The sequence below is a fragment of the Leptonotus elevatus genome, chromosome 3 (genome assembly GCF_054856555.1).
Source record: "Leptonotus elevatus isolate MCC_2025b chromosome 3, RoL_Lele_1.0, whole genome shotgun sequence".
In the NCBI taxonomy this organism is placed as follows: domain Eukaryota; kingdom Metazoa; phylum Chordata; class Actinopteri; order Syngnathiformes; family Syngnathidae; genus Leptonotus; species Leptonotus elevatus.
In genome coordinates, this window is record NC_141241.1 from 4,521,471 (window position 1) to 4,537,910 (window position 16,440).

At 41.2% G+C, this 16,440-nt stretch overlaps 1 protein-coding gene across 3 annotated transcripts in view; it reads right to left on the reverse strand.

Annotated features, from left to right (window-relative positions):
- Nucleotides 1-16,440, reverse strand: part of nav2a (neuron navigator 2a) — a 99,819-nt gene that overhangs the window by 33,302 nt on the left and 50,077 nt on the right. For all 3 annotated transcript variants that reach the window (XM_086072275.1, XM_086072276.1, XM_086072277.1), the window contains one exon: nt 12,557-12,679. In XM_086072275.1, coding sequence (XP_085928401.1) covers nt 12,557-12,679 — 123 coding nt within the window. The remainder of the gene's footprint in view (nt 1-12,556; nt 12,680-16,440) is intronic.

A 16,440-nucleotide genomic window follows, 5' to 3' on the forward strand; every position in this document is an offset into this window, starting at 1 on the left:
GGAAAAAAATGACAAATATTCTGAATGTCATACGCAAAAATTTACTTTAATATATATATATATATTTTTTTTTTAATGACTTTTATGACAAGTATGCTATGTAGCCAACGATATTATTTACCATTATTTTCAACATTGGCAGAGTGAAAGCATAGAAAATCACCAACACAACACAGCAAATCAACAAGCAGCAGAGCAGCAATTCAACAAGCTTTGGAGTTGCAGGCTCAAAGGTGCTTCGAGATTTCGAGCCACCACAGCAGCCACGGGGGGAAAGTCCCACACAGCAGAATGAAAGAAAGACATACACATAAAGAGCCATAAAGATCTAAAGACTTCCCGAACAAGCCCGAATCAAAGTCATGGCTAAAAAGACGTTTCGGCTACAAATGACTACAAGTCTTCCATTGAAGTGTACACACTCACACATCTACCTGTTTGGGGTGCCTTGGTTGCCGTGGGAACCAGAATGCTGCAGGAAAACGTCAAGCTGGACCGAATGCTTCATGACTCCATTGCCTCTGAGAGCCAAAAGTCTCACACGCTCTCCCTGAGCTCTCTCAGTGTCTCTCGCTCGCCCTCTCTCACCTTGGCTGCGTTCCTAGATGGCGCTCCTTTGTCACTTGCTGCACTGATGCTTCATCCCTCGGGTACTGTTTGTCTCTCTGGACTATCGGGGAGAGACTGAGGTTGGGGGGGGGGGGGGGGGGGGCAGAGAGAGGAAGGACCAGCCCTGCTGCTGGTAACACGAGCCTCCCCCGGGACTGTTAACCGGTTCACTGCTGAGGTCGCGCCACTAATAGAGAACCCCGACGCACGCACACAAACACAGCCCGAGCCCGGAATAAGCCGCTTCAGCCAAATTCAAATCAGACGGCAACACAAGTCAAAGCCGCATGATCACAGAGTGAAACTGAAGGACAATCCTCATCCCACTGTTGCCTCACTGCATTTTCCTGCTATGGTTTATGTGTGTGTGTTCAACTGTGCAATTTCCCAGACAGATCCACCCCTGACATCTCTAATTAGAGATGGGAGTAAACGGCGTGGCCCAGCCCACAGCCTCCTGCCGGCGACGCTCGCCGCCAGTTGACAACCAACCAAGCTCTTTACGGCCAATCGCGGGAGACCCGGGCATTAACTGCAAGCTGCTACTGGGAGCGACAACCACTGGGAAGAAGAGCACATGCTCTTATTGCTTTTCCATTTCATGTATTAAATGCACGTTTCCCCAAATACCAAAAAGTAATTATAATTCTGTGTAAAGGGAAAGTAGGAAAAAGCAAGTCTTTTTTTATTTATATTTTTGACAATATGTTTTATGCGCCCCACATTCTGATTAATATTGTGCTTGAGGAAATGACTTAATAGGGCTGGGTTGAAAAAAAAAAAAATCGAATAATTGATATCGAATACATTTTCCTTTTCGAGCGTGATATTGATTCATAAAACCATAAATAGATTATTTTAATATCTCTCTTTTCTTATAAATGAACAAGAAAATAGATTTTTTTTTAAGGCCGAATTGTTACTGTTTTCTTGAAATTTACTGTTACTGTTACTGAATTTAAAAGTATTTACTTACATTTATGAAAGACCTGTCTTATTGTACTTTTTTGACAATTCAGATTTTTTATTTATATTTACAATCATTGAATTAGAATTATGAATACATTTTCATTTCATCCATACTGATGTCAATGTTTGTGTAACACTAAGTGGTTATAACATGTTATTTTCATTAATCGATAAATCATTTAACCAGTTGCTGCCTCTACAAAATTTGATTGTGGAGGTTTTTTTTTTTGTAATTATCATGTCCTTGATATTTAAGAAGAATTGATGTTCCATAATTAATCAATAGATAGAGGAAATTTGAATCGCATCAAAATCCACCTGTTTTTATCCATTTCATTTTGCCACTGGTTGACGACAGAAAATGACAACACAGTACCTAATGTTGCATTCGAGGAAGGTCGGAAGTCAAATTTATCCGCGTTGGCTTTTCCAAATTCTGACCTGAAAGTGTCCGAGGTGAAAGTAAACAACCAAAATGGCGGATAGTAATAAATTGTTTTTTGTTTTCGTCCTCAAAACACATTTTGGCCTACAGCAAACTTGCTTTCTCGCCATTTTGCTTCATTTATGTATTTATTTTATTTCATAAGCATTCCATACAGTTCAGTTCACCGTATAATTTCATGCAGGGAAATAGCGGCATACTGTCACAGTTATGATGAATATTTATGAATGAAGAAAGCTAGCTAGTTAGGCTACATACATATTTCGAGGCAGAATGCCCAATTTGCATTTTTTGTAAAATCGTTTTAAGTAGTCGTTCATGTTATAAAAACAAATTTGACTTCAAATGTAAACGGAGAGTTGTCTAAGAAGTGACGAATACGTACAAAACGCAACATCATGTGGCGCAGTATTAAGTACTTGTAGCTTGTTTTTATCAAGATGTTGCTTTAATTAAAGTGTTACAACTATCACAACTACTGTGCTAAATAGACGAAAGAACTCCATCTTGATAAATCAAACACATTGTGTTGTTTACATCAATCTACACGTCACACAGCTGTAAGGCGGCTGATCTGATTTACTCATTCAAACCCAAAAACGTGTAAATACGTTTTTTTTTTTTTTTAAATACAGGGAGTCCTCAAGTTACGGCGGAGTTCCGTTCCTACGCTGGCGATGTAACCTGAATTTCGACTTAAGTCGGATTACATCAAAATACTTTGTACAGTAATTTAAAAAAACATATTTGCGCGACCCGGAAGACGCCGGAACCAATATTTCGTATTCACGCACGGACATTCATTGCTGACGGACGGAGGAGCGGAGCTAATATGCTATATGGACGTCCGTTCCTGCAGTTAACAATAACACAACTTTAAATAACTTTAAAATGGCGTGATTCATGTGGGAAATTAATAAAAAAAGAAGGTGCTATGGACGAGGCACTGGCGTCGTAAAGTCGAAACGACGTAGCTCGAGGACTCCCTGTACTTTGTCCTTCACTCTTTTTTTTTTTTTTTTTAAATACGTTTAGTATGTTTTTTTTATTTAATGCAAGTGCATACAGAAGGCTTTTAGAGAAGTGTCTTAAAGCAATGGTAGTTATTACAAAAAACGGCCAGCAGGTGGCAGAAGAGTATAAGAGATCAGCTAGGGCTATGTTGCAACAAGCTCTTTTCCTCAGTGTTTTGAACAGGAATGCGATAAATGATGAAACGTAGCTATATTCTAATGCGGAACGGAAACATATAGAAATATACTTTTCTCTCCTGATGAAAGAAGAGACTTTCCATGTTTTTATAGCAATACAATACAATATTGTGTGGATCGGGGATGAAGGGGGTTGCTTCAGTGAAAATGGCTGCGAGTGAATGAGTTAATGTAGTGGAGAATGTAAACGGCTGATCGGACGCCTTTGTGAATTAACTGCAATTTCTTAGTTGTAATTATTTAGATTGTTAAAACATAATTCAAATGTTTCTACCAGAATGACAGAAGTAAAAAAAATCTAATAGAAGCTTGTAAAAGAGCAAAGAATTGGAGGACGAGGAGTTTCAAATTACAAATCAATGTGTCTATTTAGAGAGCGTTGTTTTCCCCCATGGGTCAGAGTTCAGGGGACAAACCTTGAAGTGACGAGCAGAGTGGGGGAGGCCGAATGTCAGCCAATAGGAGTGCCATCGTGCGTTCTGAGAAAAAGACTGTTTGCTTAGCTTCTTTTGGTATGTTTGTGTCCCTACAGGCTGTGGCCGGTTGGTCAGCGCTGACGCATTGTAACCCCCCTCCTGAAAAACCTTGTCTGAGTCTGGCACATGCACACAGGAACTCTGCGGGCCCAAATATGCACGCGGCCACAACAGAGCTGCAGACCAGAAGTAAGGGGATTTCCTGTGTTGGAGAGGCATCTGCTGGTCCAAACCCTGCCGCTGGCCTGAACCACCCCAAAATCATCATCCCTTCTAACCCTTGGACGGAAGGACCGAGAGTACAAACCGAACGTCCACCAAAGCGTATTAGTCAGGTGAGACATGGGACGAGGGACTTTCAACCATTCATTTTTCTATCCTCATTATGGTTCATCTTAGCTGACGTTGGGCAAGAGACAGGGTACACACCTTGGACTGGTCGCCAGCCAATGGTCGGCAGTCTGTCAATCTGTCAATGACGGACGGCCGTTTGGTTGACGACGACGGGGAAACTACGAAAAATGGATGTACTTAGCATTGCCGGAAGTGGGTTTTCATCTGTCAATGTCATCATCAATAACCGGGTCAGTACCAAAGGACCTTCTCAGTCTGTCAATGAGTACCGGCTAAACAAGTACCAGGTATGCTAACTTCCTTGCACACCGTTCTCCAAGCCTTCCTTCTGTCTCAAAACCGAAAGCTAGCCATAGCCATGATGTAGCGTTCAGGTAACTACAGACGGAAGTGGGTTTACATCTGTTAATGTCATCATCAATAACCGGGTCAGTACCAAAGGACTTTCTCAGTCTGTCAATGAGTACCGGCTAAACAAGTACCAGGTATGCTAACTTCCTTGCACACCGTTCTCCAAGCCTTCCTTCTGTCTCAAAACCGAAAGCTAGCCATAGCCATGATGTAGCGTTCAGGTAACTACAGACGGCGATGATGTTTTCCTCCTGTTGTAAATTCCTCGTTATGCAAGCATTAGTTTACATCAGGCATGTTGTTAGACAGCTAAGGGGTTCTTCGGTGCACCATTTTACATCAGATAAAAAAAAAGCTAAGGAGTTCTAAAAAGGGGAAGCATTGAGTCCATTGGCTGATGACAGTAGCCCGGTTAAAATAAAGTTTACGGGTTGACAATGACGGAAGAGTATCCTGAAGGGTTGGGTTTAAAAAAATAAAATAATCAATTTACATTTCCGAGCCTGATATCTTTTTCCCATAAATTTATAAGAAAATATCATATAAAATATTGACGATTGCCGCAAAACGGATGGCGTCGGACGCTCAAAATTCCTTGACGCAGCCACCTCTGCTTATTAAATTTTTAATTTCTCACACTTGTGGACTTTGCACTTTGCAATTGCATATATACGGTCGGAGTCGCTTCAAGAGGCAAGAGCGGGGCGGCTGAGACGGGACCCGGCACATTCTGGGCCTGCGACCAGGAGGCGTGTGGAATGAAAATGGCACAGACGTCCCCTGCACTGACGAGAAATGACATGATTGGACTTCGCACTCAGGAATGTTTACTCCTATTGTCTCCCTGTCTCTGAGAAGAAAACATTTGCTATCTGCATTCATGAGATCGATCAAAGCCCCGAGACCCTCCCGGTCGCGTCCCTCTCAACGCAGACTTCCCTCCTGTGCCTTTTTGCGTTTGCTCTGTTTGATGTGTCAACACGCTCGCATTCAAACGACTCACCCGGATCCACACTATAAACAAACTCTTCACACGTGATGTGCAAAACGGAAAAAAACACGCACAACACAAAAGGCACAGAAGCCAACTGGTACTAATCAGGATTTTTTTTTTTTACTAGCACACATATTAATCGTGCACTCAAAACATTCAAATGTCACATCAGTGCTAGAATGGAGTCGCGTCCAGAGCCGCACATCTGTGATCCATAGTTTTGGCACTCCTGAGGGTCGAATAATAAATAAGCAGTTGCACTGCTGGGTAGCTACAAGATAAAAACAAACTTCCTTCTTTCATGCTCATCTGTTTTCCATGGGCCACCATTTTAAAAACTTTCCCCACTCTACTATGGATTCAAATGTCTTAACCATTGAAGTAATATGTAGAAATCCATTTAAATCCAAACTATTCTTTGCCTTTGCTCTCCTTCTTATTCTGCATTTACTTGGTTGGTGACCCGGTTCCGATTCTGGCCGGACCATACAACTTGGAAGCCAACCTCTAAACTCTGGGCTTGCCTTCAAATACTCAACTCTGTGTTTGCAACAGATGTTCCTATTAAAGAGGTAAGAGATATGCTCTTAACATACGGACAACCACAGCGACCATAAAGCAAATTTCAGTAAAGATTCTGTCTCATCTGATAATGAAAAGATAATGAAAATAAAGATGCAGATCATGCAAATCCTTTAGTCCTATGCTAAAACTCAAAGCAATGAAATGATAGCCTTGCGCTCAGTCTCAAGTCTTATTGTGGTTTGTGTGGGTGTTTGGGAGAACAACGTTTGACCTGGCAGCCTGCGCCGAAATCCATATCTCGAGGAAGACTGGGTCGTAGCGACTCAGACACACACATGAACGTGCAGCTTTTTAAAAAAAAAAAAAGCTTGTGTTTGTGTTGGTACAACGAACGCGAGCAAACAGCAAACAATGACAAGGGGTGGCCATTCATATCAGAGCAAATATTAACACTCAATGACGTAGAGTTGACCAATGTATAAATTTGAAAAAGGGCATTGATTTGCAATGACTTGAATAGTCATTGAAATATGTCACACTAGTGCGTCATCATCAATGTGAACACTTAGAGCAAATACTGCAACAACCCAGCAGATCCTTTTCACTGAGGAATATTACATTTGATTTATTCTAGTCTGATAGCGTGATACGAGCTTGCATTGAGACTTCAGGCAAATGGAAATCTATTGACCCAGATATGTACACAAGACAACATGTAAGACATTACCACAGTCACCTTGGGGCTATTTTTAATCAACAAGTAAGTAATCTGAGTTTTTAAAAATGTAAAGACCTAGTGGTAACCCAACAATGACTAACCCATCAAACATTATTAACCAAACATTCCTGGTATTTGAAAGTACACTAAAAACTGTTGGGACAAAAGCTACCCAATTATGGATCAAAAATGGACCGATCCACTTTAGGGTTCAATTTGACCCAACTTTCTGGGTTGTTTTATACGAAATGACCCAATTTATGACCCAATGTTGGATCGAATTAACCCAAGTAGTGGATCTGATCCAGCTTTATGGGTCGCTATATATAAAATGACTTCTTCTTTTTTTTTTAACCCAAAGTTGGGTCAAATTGATCCAAGTAGAGGATCGAACCCAATTTTCTGGGTATTTTATAGAAAATAACCCAATTGTTGATCCAAAGGTGGGTCAAACCGACCCAAATAGACGATATGACCAAACTTTCTGGGTTGTTTTTTATCCAACATGACCCAACTTGACCCAAGTAGAAGACCTGACCCAACCTTCTGGGTTTTATTAATAAATAAATAAAAATACCCCATTTTTGACCCATGATTGGGTCCAATTGACCCAAGTAGAGGATGTAACCAAACCTCTTGGGTTGTTTTATAGAAAATGACCCACTCGTTGACCCTAAGGTGGGTCAAACTGAACCAAATAGACGATCTGACCCAACTTTCTGGGTTGGTTTTATACAACATGACCCAATTTTGACCCAAAGTTGGGTCAAATTGACCCAAGTAGAAGACCTGACCCAACCTTTTGGGTTTTATTAATACATTTTAAAAAAGACCCCATTTTTGAGCCATGGTTGGGTCCAATTGGCCCAAGTAGAGGATGTAACCAAACCTCCTGGGTTGTTTTATAAAAAATTACCCAATCGTTGACCCTAAGGTGGGTCAAACTGAACCAAATAGACGATCTGACCCAACTTTCTGGGTTGGTTTTATACAACATGACCCAATTTTTGACCCAAAGTTGGGTCAAATTGACCTAAAACAGGGTTATTTTTGACCCAACTGTTTTTAGAGTGTAGGGAAACAACTGAGCACCTCACACACATAGATGGCTGGGACGCCCCCACACTACTGAACAGGGTTCGAGTGAGCAAGGCCTCCCGAAACAGCAGCTGGTGTGAGAGTATTGACAGGTTGTTGCTATTTCCAAGTGGGTCTGGAGGGAAAGTCATACATACTGTATCTATCGTTTGACCCCAGACTCCTGTTTCACGGGGAACGGGTTTGCTCGCTCATTAAAACAAGACTGGAGGGAAAATGGTATGAAGATAGATTTCAACCCAAGGTAAAAAACTAAATCTCTGGTGCACTACAAGGTATGGTGAAGGTGAGTTAGGAGAGGATAGACAGGAAGAAGGGGGTGGGGAGGGTTATTGAGATCCAGATGTTGTTGGTAGTGATAAAGAAAAAGGGCAACCTCTCTCTTCCTGTACTTGAGGCCAACAGGGGACCTACTCAAGTCCAGACTTGAGAGTCATCAACCTGAGGGAAGGGGAGTGTAGAATAGTGTGTGTGTGTGTGTGTGGGTGGGTGGGGGGGGGGGGGGGGGGTGTGTGTGTGTGTGTGTGTGTGTGTGTCGAATCAGACCTGAGGTGAAGACAATTTGGCCAGCTTAGCACCAATAATATTTTATGTTCAATGAGAAGCCACTTTGGAAAATAAAATATAGCATTTCTCTAAAAAACAAAAACAAATAAAAAAAAACAAGGCAAAATAACAAAATAAGGCAGGTTTTGGTCACGTTTGTATTGTATCAGTGGCGCCAGGACTTGTCTTTGTTTTTGGAGGGTGTTACTGCAGTGATACTCAGTTTGTTGGGAAATAGACAAGTTGGAACATCATCATATACTACATAAGATTTGATTTCCTGTTAAATACCACTGACATACAGCATATGAATATGAATCTAACAATGACTATAATGTGGTAACTGGGCTGCCATTTAGAGACCGAAAACAAGTAGCTCCGAGAGCACGCAGTAGCGGAAACTTCTGCCGAGGCCAAACATAACATATATAATCATAGCATATAGCATGAGATTGCTGTACCTCAAGGTAGAAGGCCGAATCAGCCAAGCGTATAAAAGCCGGTTTAGGAATTTGTAAACTTGCATTTTGTGGCTGAATGATGGATGATAATGTGATCCAGTCCTTTAGATGGAAATTATTAGCACTGTATAGTGGTAATCATCTGTCACACATGATGTTGAAGAAGCCATGTCTGCTATGGTCCAAATTCCTCCTTGTCCCATTAAAAGTCCTTTTAAACATATTGTAACAAACATACTATTATCTACGACTGCAAGCAAAACACACACAACAAAAAAAACCCATCTTCATCTACAGATGAAGTAATCAGATTATTGCAAGACATGTTTGAGAGTAAAAAAAAAAATTGAAGTTGTTTTGCAGGTGTTGCAGATAAAAGCTCCACTAGATGGTGAGAAAAAAACAAGCTACTGGCAGACAAGCTGCACTTCATGACAATGAACCATCATTCACGGATCAAGCAAAGAATTAGAAACAGCTGCCCCCCTCACAATAAAATGATTCTCCACGTCATGTGGGCAGACATAATAATGCTAACACGCCTCGCCCCAACGTTAGCTTGAATTGAAAATGGGCTTTTAACTTTGAGGCAGCCAATAAGGGACATTTGAGTTAGCTGTTAGCCTAAACATCCGTGAAGTGGATGATCTACAACTCAGAACCAAACTTTATATCACCGATCTGATTGGTTTGGCCGACATTTTCTATATTTTATAATTCGCCGCTCTGATCCATGACATCACCGAAAAGGCAAAATGCTCTAGAAAAATGGCTAGCAGCACTATTTACATACATACTGGACACAAAACAGGTACACCTGCATAATGTTGTCCAATACTGGAGTTGTATAAAAAATTCCGATAGCTCAGCTTTGATGTTTTCAAACTGCCAGAAACGCCGGTGCATCTGTTCGATATTAAAGTCACAACTAATGGAGAGACAAAGTTGACCCGGCAATTTTACAGTTTTTGATATAGTATCAGAGGCAGTCTGTGTGTGAGGACTTAATCTAGGACTGAAGAACCCCAAAGAAAGCATTTTATACGTCACCCCTAGCAGTAGCATCATCATAAATATGTATTTTCTGATTTTCTCTTTGCGGACTGAAACAATAAGCTGTGAGGTGTTCCTAATATTTTGCTAACTCCATCAGCCTTATTATTATTGTCATCAATGCAAAGGTAGACTTTTTGATACTTGCACCTGTCACATAATGTGGCCAGTAAACTCATAAAGCGAATGCTCAACAAAACCAGTTTCACACCACACAGACTTTCTTTTGACTGCGTCAGCAAAGAACATTCAAATCAGATGATAACGTTATAGATGACTTCCTTTCTCTACAGCAGTCTTTCTCCTGTCCCCGACTGACCGCGACACTGCCGAAGGTTCGGCGCCTCCATCGGGATGTGGCTCGCCTGATATATTAAGCGGGGATCTCACCGTTGTTTCTTCTGGCACACCTCACCTGAACCGTCTTACCATTTGTTCTTTACCGTTTAACCTGCCACTCTCTCACTTATCTCTGAATTCATCCACTTCATGGTCATGGTCATGGGGAGCAGTTTACCACTCGAGCCAAGATGCCTCTCCAATTCAACATTCTTTAAATCCATAATCTGTATATATATATATATATATTTAAAAAAAAAAAAAAAAAAAAGAGCAATGATGATGACATTTCCGAATGAACAATACTGAGCTCTAAAAAAGAAAAAAAAAAAAGAAAAAAAAGAAAAAAAAATCCATAATCTGTACGGACTGATTTGTCCGGTTTCTGAGATCAGCTCCGATAAAAATAACCAACCGTCTCGTCATGGCTGGAGACCCCAGGCTACTCTTCATCCATATCCCGCACAATTCTTCAACAGAGTAGCTTCAAATGGCATACCCCACTAGATCATACCTCTTCTTCAGTCTTTCACATTCCAGCCCCGTTACCACAGGTGTGCTCCAGGGGTCTGCCCTGGGGCCCCTTCAAGTTATGATTTAACTTCCTCTTGGCAATTATTTCCCAGAAAAAATTTATATATATATATATATATATATATATACAACGCTCTATCGTTAGGGTTTCACCATCCCACCTTTTTTATTGGAAATTTAAAAAAAAAAAAGGAAGAAAAAGAAAATAAGAAAAAAAGTTAAAAGGGAAAAAAGGAGAAAAAAGGGGAAAAAACTAACAAACCAAAAAACAATTTAATGGTTATCCTCACAATTCTTCATCTTTCTCATAAATCACTCAAGTGCCGACTGGTTCAATTACCAAAATGCCGTCCTTCCACCACACCTCCCTTTGAAATTTGCCCAGCATACATTTAAGGACATCAATTTATCACCTCTCCCCTCCATACCTGTCCAACTTGGTCCCCGTTGCCACCCCTTCCTTCCTTCCCTCAGATCCTCCTCCTCTCTTCATCTCGATTTCCCCTCCACCTCCCGCAACAGGGCTGTGTTTTAATGTACTTTATACATTTTGTTATTTGTCAAAAAATTTACAAGGTATTACAATGAGATTTCAACAAGGTGCACCATCAAAAGTTCCCTGCGCTGCTTCCTTTCCACTTTACGTGTGAAATTTGAAAGGTTTTTCAAACACTCCGCACTGTGACCGAATGCCCTTTGAAGCCCGTGCCCTCCTTGTTCAGGGGTCACAAGCCTTTTTGCCTCAATAGCGTAGCAACACCCGACACCTTTTCCCTGCCCTGCACGGCAGAGGACCACATAAAAAAATAAGCAGGTTTATATACACAAGTCAATACATATGGGACAGAAACGCAAAAGCGCAAACCGTCTTCAGCTGGACAACTACAAACATCGTCAGCATCTGTTCCTTGAAAACAGAAATACCGCCATCTTTATCTTTGCTAGTTTCAATGCATTCCCAAATCCTAAAAAATGAATCGCATCCCTGCAACCGGTCAGCACCTTCATGTATTCTCTCAAGAAAGGTAACCTATTTCATTCGCTGCCTGCCTCTCCCCCCCACCCCCCCTTTTTTTTAATGAACCAAAAAAGCTATTCGCAAAAACGATTAGCTTCTATGAAAACATACGATCAGGCTGCTTGGCCTCACAGCAGCAACATGAAAGCACAAATTCAACGGATTAAAAACGAAAAGTCTGCCACTTTTGTACCATAATTGCTTCCTACTCCTTCCTCTTGTTATCAGTTCTTAGTAAAAAAAAACAAGATGAAAAAGAGCTGAAGACAGAAAGATGAAGGCCGCACGGCAAGACGGAGAGAAGCGGGGGAGATGAAAGGTGAGCTGTGGGCCCACTTTTGTGTTACGGCTCAACTCGGGACCGGAGGAGTTTACTGTGAAGGTTTGTGCAAGTGTTTATGTGTGTGTGTGTTTGTGTGTATAAGGGTAAAAGGCAGCTCACGGGGCAGAGGTTAAAAGTCACAAAGACAGGAAATTAGCCACACCTGAGGATTTATAGAGGGGGGGGGGGGGGGGGGGGGGGAGGCAGATTGCAACACCTTAAACGACGACCAGAAAACATTGCCTCTGTTTGACCACAAAACATTTCTTGAGAAATGAACGTATGAAATGTGAGCAAGCTTAGCTGAAAACACAAACTGAAACCCAGGCCGGACTTTGGCCTGACAGTTTAAAAATAACAACTCCCCTTAGCAGCACCTTTAAAGTTTAACCAATTACCACCGAAGATGACTTTGTACTGTCTCGACATCCCATTTTTTGTGGTCAAAACAATCTTTTTTTTAAACGAATCAAATTTCGGTATCGGAATCACACGTGATATTAGATGAACGTTATGGGATGTTGTAGACCTACCTATCAGCATCTCCCTGGCCGGATGACGCTTTTCGATGCAACGTCTCTCGAACCGCGGACATGCTGTCAGGCAGCCGGTTCAAGCGCCGCGTGTACAAACCCAAACCTCCATCGGTCATGTAGCTGTAAAACAGACACAAAATCACATTCAGAAAGACTTTAAGGAATCCAATTCATCATGTTTTACTACTTTTTTTTTTTTTTTTTTTTTTTTTTACATTTGGGACTTCTGAGACAGTTTCCATTACCTTCAGTTTTGCGCAAAAGGCAAGTTGCGAAAAAACGGTCAAATATTGCAAAATACGTTTTTACGCTCTCATGAGGTGTTTTTTTTGAGACGTGTCCAAATAGAAGTATTTCGCAAAAGTGTAACGGAAACACTTTTTGCGCATTCCCTCTAGTCATGTGACCAGCCTCCCCACCCCCCCCCCCCCCCCCCCACCCGGTCACGGAGGAAAGGAAGCAGGAAGTACGGGGCCACTCGCTTTCGTGTCGAAGCTGCCTCCGGAAGGGATAACAAGTCTTTTTAAGCACAAAGCGAGTCAGTTATGAAGCTAATATGTCGCCGTTCAACGCACGTCCCATATCGTTTGCATGAGAAATGGCCGCAAACGAGCGACATACGGCGCACGTCAACTTGAAATCCATCCGTCCAGCATCATAAAACGTGTTATAAGCGCGCGCACACACACACACACCAACACCAAATGGCCGAACCCGCCCGATGAGGGGAGGGAGCTGTTTTTAAAGTAATATTAACAACTCCGGGCGTCTGTCTTCCGTAAACAAAATGAGCACCTCCTACAGAACTGCGAGATCCCGCGAGACATTACGAGAATTGCGCCTCAGAAGCGAAACGCTCTCGGGCAAATCGAAATTGTACTTGATCGAAAATGCACAATATCGCTTTTTATTTTTGCGAAAAACTGTAATGGAAAGACAGCGAGTGAAGACAACCGACTGAAGTGAAGGTAATATACATTTGTCAAGTGGCTGACAGAAAACCACAGTGGCCTGTCAACAACATCTACTCCATGTTGGATTATTTGGACGGACTGATTGGCTTAAACAGATTTTCAATGAAGCTTGGAAGAAGAAAAAAAAAAAAATACATATATGCGAGTACAGTCAGAGTATACTGTATAATCCGGGCATTCATTTCATGAGAAGGATCCAAATGCGATGATCGTCTGGTTGCAGAAGTTGGAGGGTGACCGTTAGCAGCACTTACACAAACATTCCCACTCAAACTAAAACAACACTGACCAAACCCCCAAATATTGACCCATTTAGAAAACTCCTAATGGAGCTAAATATTGACACATTTCTCCCAGGTGTAACCCAATCAAATGTTTGCTGACTTAAATTGAGGCTGGACCGTTGGGTGGGTGGCTGAATGCTTTCTGTGTGGCGCTCTGATGATCTTGTTTTTACAGTTAAGTGAGTCGAAAAGTAATCCCAACGAGATTTTCAACGCGACAACCTTTTCTGGTTCAACTCAGTGTGAGAGTTGTCAAAACGTACAGTATACGTTTACAGTGTTTCTCTTGTGTGGCTAAAATTTAAACACAGTCAGGCATCTGCCCTGTTGGACAGACAACCTAAAGATACAGAATTTTACAAGCGGGAACATCATAGTTTGACATTTGGGAGAATAATGTTGAGCTAAACGTTGTCATTTAACACACCAAGTTATTATGTTATATTGTAAATTCCCAACAGAAAGTGGTCGCACGAATATGTGCAATATGAATAACAGAAAGTATGGTGTTCCACAGGGTTCAATTCCGGGGCCTCTGCTGTTTTTCATCTTTAGCTCATTTGCTCCCTAAAAGTATAAAAACTTTCTATTTTAAATATCGCCATGGTCCCAAAAACATATTTATACATAAAAAAATAATAAAAAATAATTATATATATATATTTTATTTTTTATTTTATTTTATTTATGCTAGTGCATACAGAAGGCTTTGATGCAGCCTCCGGCCTGAAGAAGTCGCGTAAAGCAATGTGGGATTATTACAAAACACAACCAGTAGATGGCAGGAGAGTATAAGAGATCAACCAGGGCCATATTGCGACAAGCTCTTTTCCCCAGTGTTTTCAACAAGTTTGTGAATAATGATAGTAGTAGAACACAATATTCTGTGGACCTTGCAAAATCAGTCAACATCCAGTAAAAGGAGCGAAGGGGGTTGCTTCAGTACAAATGGCTGGGAGTGAATGAGTTAAAAAAAAAACCTTGGTTGTTTTAAAGTGCTCTAAAAACATATAGTTGAGTTGATGAGTCAGTGTCCTAACTGCATTGATGTTCAATGCTAGGTTGAGCAATTCTAGTCCAGCACAACTTAGCTAGCGAGCAAAAATAAAGGAACACTTAGGAAACTCTTACTGTTTACCAGTAAACCCTAAACTTATGTCTCGAATTTGAAGGAAAAAAAAAAAATCACATTTTATTTTTCAATAAAGAAGGGTTCAATTAATGTGCATAGGAAACTGGTGGAGTTCACCTCCAACAAGAGAACCACTGCTCTAAAAACAATAATAGCCCACCAGTACTAAAAACACTGAAAGATTGAGAAAGCTGTCAGCTACACAAACACCCTCTTCAAGGTCTCAGAAACCTGTTAACCTGTAACCGACGACAGCAGCAACGTGCCTAAACAAGACACTTTACGGGCTGACTCAGCAGTGCCACTCCAAAACAAAGCTGTTAATTCAACACAAAGTAACCCAAGTCGCCTTAATGATAATACGTACCTTTCAGCCTCAAACATGGTTCGTCCAAATCCAGGTTATGCAATCTCCAAATCAAAAGTATTTGTCTGTTATCAGTTCTGTCCTTCAGTTAGATGGATCACCCTTTGCATGGAATGATCAGGTGAGAGGCAGAGTGGATGAGGCTGATCATAAGTGAGCGCGCGGAGGATGTTTCAACTGCGTGTCCATGTGCAGTCTGAATGCGCGCCAGGCGAGCTCGCTGTTGGTATGCGGCTACACATGCGCTTGTGTCTGTCTACGAAAGGTGCAGGAGGAAGCGAGAGGGGGGGAGGGAAAGGGATCATAGAGGTTGATCGGGCAACTTAGCCCTGAGCTAAAAAATAAATACAAATGTTTCGGGGGCGGAGGGGGGGGCGTTCGTCAAAGGGCCAAAAGAAGAGGGGAGGGAGGGAGGGGGATGATTTAGTTGTAGTGCCATCAGTTAAGATCCGGACAATGCAAAATGAATTCAACTATTCATACAGTACATCTAAGCTGAGCAAATAACCTGCAGCCATTTTCACTGAAGCAACTCCCTTCGCTCCCGGCTGTTTTACTGGATTTTGACTGATTTTGCAAGGACCACAGAATATTGTGTTATATTGCTATAAGAACAAAAGAAAGATTAGAGTCTCTTCTTTCATCAGGAAAAAAATATTGATAATTTCTATCTGTTTCAGTTTTGCACCAGTTAGCATTAGAATATAGCAAAGTTTCCTCATCATTCACAAAGGTGTTTAAAACAGCTTGTTGCAACATGGCCCTGGTTGATCTCTTATACTCTGCTGCCACCTGCTGGACTACCATTCTTCAAGCGTTCCTCTTCAGTTTAGAGGCTGCATCAAAGCCTTCTGTATCCTCTAGTATAAAAAAAACATAAAAAACGTATAAATGTGTCTTTGGGAGCATGGTAATATTTAAAATCAAATGTATTTATACGTTTTTGGGAGCAAATGAGTTAAAATACTTTGTGTGGAAAGAAATTCTTGGTTCATCTCCCAGTGGTGCAATGATTACTCGATTAATTGTCAAGTCATCCATTACCAAATTAATTTAGATTTTTTTTAAATTGATTATTTGTTTAGAGACCTTGATTAACTTAAAATGTCCAAATCCTCGGAATC